Below are 4,023 nucleotides of genomic sequence, written 5' to 3' on the forward strand. Positions count from 1 at the left end.
TCTTCCTCCTTCTCTGCTGTTCACAGCCATCTCCAGAGTCTGAGAAAATGAAACTTCAAGTCCCAGGTCCTATTTGCCATGTACTTAACATACACAATCTCATTTAGTCCTGAAAATAACTCTGTGAGTTAACTCTGTGAGTTACACAAGAGAAAGAGACTCTGAGGAACTCAGAGTCTGATTTCTAACATGCCTGAGGTCAGACACTTAGCAGCATGGCAAAGATTCCATTTCATTTTACAGGACCAGTCTGCTTCCCAGACTAACCATCAAGTCCAAAAGAATTTAAGTTTCTGCTTTAAAAAAAAAAAAAAAAAACTCCCCTTTATTACCACAATTCATGTCTGACCAATTCCAGGAGCATCCTCCCAAACTTGATATGAAAATATTGAAGTAATTATTGGAGAAATTGAGCAAGAGTGGGTAGGAGGCCTGCTCTGTCTGGGCTCTGTGAAAAAGTGACAGAGTTCCTACTGGCAGGATGCCTGCCCTCCTGCCAGGGCCCCTCACTCAGAACGACATTCTCTACACCCTGGCATTGAAACTGAGCAGCCACCTGTCTGGTAACCTTGGGAGCAACCTGTGGCTGCCTTGGGCCAGACTGCCTGTGGATTACAGGTCTAGGGGAGGTCCCGGTGGGGCTGGAGTCCCGGTTCAGAACATCTGGGCAAGATACCTGAGACTCCAGGCCGCTGCTACCAGGAAGGGACAACTTGGTGCTTACTGATTATATTTTAGCCCTCCAGCCCCCAGGGTACACACATTATACTGGTACAGATACCCTCGGCCCCTGGGAGGGCCCTGCTCTTGGGAAGCTACAAGGGCAGGAAGCAGGGTAGGAGGGCCCCAGGGCAGGGATCTAAGCAGAGGAGGAACTGAACACAATAGTGTCAATTTACTGAGGGCTTACCCTCATTCTTGTAAATGCTTGTTTACACTGTTTGGTCTGATCTTCCAAAACACCCCCCTCAAACAGGTACCACTTATTATTCCCATTTAATAGATGAAAAACCAGAGGTTTAGGGACAAGTCACTTGCCCAAAAGCTTAGGAAAAGGGTTAACCCACACTCAGGAGACAGTGGTTCTATGTGAAGACAGGAGATGTGGCCTGGGAGGTCTGCTCCCTTCCCTCCTGGAGGCCTCATCATCAGCGTTCCAAACTAGAGAGAGCGGGTTACTCTGAGCTGCCTCGTAGTCCCTACCAGAGTTAGCAGAGAGAAGGCTGCTCCGAGTTCTAAGCAGACTCAAACTCCCCAAACTTCTTGAGGCTTGGGCCAGAGCAGGGAAGTCTCCAAGGCCTTCTCCGGTTCTGGGATCGGGGGTGGGTGGGTGGCGGTGGCTACGGCTTACTTAAACCGTCCCCGACCCAGCCTCCAGCATGAATCCGAAGGGACTCACCTCCCAACCTCTCACCCCCATCCAGCCCGGAACCTGTTTGGGATTAGGGGCTCTGATCCGGAATAGGGAGACTGACTGGCTGTCGAGGAAGAGGGCATGGGCGAACGTGCGTGGTACCTTACCGAGCAGTGGGGACTCCTCAGGGCATGCGGGCAGCGACAGTGCTGTGGCGGGGGGCACTGGGGCCGAAGTCAAGTTGCTCCCGAGGCCGGGGCCGGGGCCGGGGCCGGGGCGAGAGTCCGCGTCGGGGTTGGAGGCGCCACCCAAGCGCGGCTTGGAAGAGGTGAGCGAAGGCGGCGGCGGTGCGGCCTCTCGGGGCTGGAGCTCCCCAGAGGGCTGCCCGATGGCGGCGGCGCCGTTAGAGCTGCCCTGCAGCGGTGTGGGGACTCCGACCAGCTGAGGCAAGCGGCTCAGGTCGCGGCCGACCAGGTAGTAGACGAGGGTGACGCCAAGATGCAGCGCGCAGACAGCCACGAGCAGGCGACAGGCCCGTTGCAGGGACGCGCCCGGCATCGCGGCGCTGCCGCCCAGGAGCGGCTCCCGAAACCTCATCTTCCCGCCGCCGCTTTAAGAGGGGGGGGTGGGCTACCGCGGGGAGGGCGGCCCGCCCGCGGGCCTCCGGCCAGACACTGCCAGACGACTGCAATTGGGGGAGGGATAGGGGGAGGGGGCGAGGGAGCGGAGCTCAGACTCTGGCCGACTCAGCAGCCCAGCAAGCAAAGTGCGGACTACGGGCTGGCGCGGACGGGGGCGGGGCCGAGGCCGAGGCCGCCAGCGGGGCGGGGTCAGGGCCACCCGTAGGAGCCGCGTTTTCGGGACAGGAGCTGGGGGCGGGGCCGTCTGGGGCGGAGCCGAGCTGCGGGGCGGGGCCTGTGGAGGGTGGGCCTCAGGGGCGGAGCCGTTCGGGGCGGCAGTTGGCAGCCTGCAGCCTTGGAGTTGAGCTCTCAGGTCCTCACGCCGCCCTCCTCCGCAGCCTGCCCTTTGGGGCTTCGGTCCCTACTAAGCCGCGCTTCCTCCTCCTCCTCCTCCTCGTCCTCCAAGCTGCCCCCGAGAGGAGCCGGCACTTCCTGCGGTGCTGAAGGGCTGGGTTATGCGCCTGGGCCTGCAGCGCGGCGTCAGAGAGGAGGGAGGAGAACAGAGCAGACTGGTCGTGGTCTTGAGGGGTCGGGGCCCGCGGCGGCTTTCCTGACGGTGGACCTCGGTAGACCTGGGGGGAGGGTCAGGAAGAGGGGCGGAGAAGGGTTGCCCAGCAAACGGCTTCGACGCCCAGCAGGAGGTAGGACAGCGGAAGAGGGAGTCTCTGGGACGTTCGGAACCCCCTCCCTTGGCCGAGCTAGGCCCCTCTATCGAGGTGGGGGCCCAGCAACTAGGCGCGGCTCATCCGGCGCCCTGCGGAAAAGAAAGTGGACGAGTCTCCACCTCTCTGAGCTCACTGTCCTACAGCCCAGGTTAGGGGATCCCAGAGGCCCGCCCAGCTAAGTTGTGGGGATGCGTGGGTGCTTCTTCTAGCGCATCCCACACCATGCACTGCGTGGGAGGGTGTCAAAGAGCCCCAGTGACTCCCACGCCGCCATGCAGGAAGAGATCAGCCGGCTTTATTTACAGTCCGCGCGGGCCTGGACACAATGTCATGAAGTAGGAATTGTTCCCATTTTACAGATAGAATTCAAGGCTCAGGAAGGTTAAGAAGCTTGCTTAGGATCCCACAGCTGGTGAGAGGCAGAGGCAGAACTCTGGCTCTAAAACCTTTATTTACCACTTGTTGATTTGCAAGTAAGGGCTGTGTGGGTGATAGGTTTAGGCAGTGAAGTCACTTGGTTCAAATTTGACCCAGAGGCCACTCGTCAGGCCCACCTGGTTGCCTGAGTGAGCAGGGACACCTCATTTCTGAGAAGGACTCATGGAGGTGCTGTCACTTATGTGGATGGGGAAGCTGAGGGCTGTGGCAGCCTACTCTGAAGTGGAGGAAATAATAACAATGCTACCATAGACTGAGAGTTTCCTATATACCAGTCAGACACAAGTGTTAACTGCTTTACATACATTGCCTCAATCCTAACAACACCATGAAGTGGGCAGTTGTTACTCTCACCATTTCACGGATGAGAAAACTGAGGCTCAGGAGTTGACATGTGGTTGTGATCACACAGAATCTACTTTCTTCAATTGGCTTCCTGGACATCAGGTTTTTCTGATCTTCCTCATTTCACTGGCCACTCCTCTGTCTCTTTTCTGGGCCTCTTTCCTGGTTGTTCAAGGCCCCAGGCCATAGTCCATGATGCTCTTTTCTGTCTACACAGAAAAGAGTGTGATTTATATTCAATAATACCTGTATGCTGATGACTACAAAATTTTCCATCTCCAGCCCTGACCAACCAACTCATATTCCACTCCCTCTCTTACTGGCATCTCAAACTCAGCACCTACGCCCTACACTCCACTCCCATTCTTACTTACCTCAGAGAATGGCACTGTTGTTCATCCATTTCCCCCAAGTCCTGAACCTAAAAGGTGTCCTCAATGTGTTTTTCTTATTCTTAAATGCCATTTCCAATCCCTCAGCAAGTCTTGTCAGTGCTACCTTCAAATTATCAGAATTAACCACTTGCTAACTCTGCTGTAAC

The 4,023-nt window shown here is 56.4% G+C and overlaps 1 protein-coding gene across 2 annotated transcripts in view; it reads right to left on the reverse strand.

Moving 5' to 3' along the window:
• B4GALT1 (beta-1,4-galactosyltransferase 1) overlaps window positions 1–2,110 on the reverse strand; it is a 46,579-nt gene extending 44,469 nt beyond the window's left edge. The window contains exon 1 of one of the 2 annotated variants that reach the window (XM_007464943.1): window positions 1,522–2,110. In XM_007464943.1, the coding sequence (XP_007465005.1) occupies window positions 1,522–1,951 (430 nt within the window). In that variant the 5' untranslated portion in view covers window positions 1,952–2,110. The remainder of the gene's footprint in view (window positions 1–1,521) is intronic. The other variant, XM_007464944.1, reaches the window with a different exon arrangement.
• Window positions 2,111–4,023: the final 1,913 nt, after the last annotated feature.

The sequence above is a fragment of the Lipotes vexillifer genome, unplaced genomic scaffold (assembly GCF_000442215.2).
Source record: "Lipotes vexillifer unplaced genomic scaffold, Lipotes_vexillifer_v1.1 scaffold110, whole genome shotgun sequence".
NCBI classification, from domain to species: Eukaryota; Metazoa; Chordata; class Mammalia; order Artiodactyla; family Lipotidae; genus Lipotes; species Lipotes vexillifer.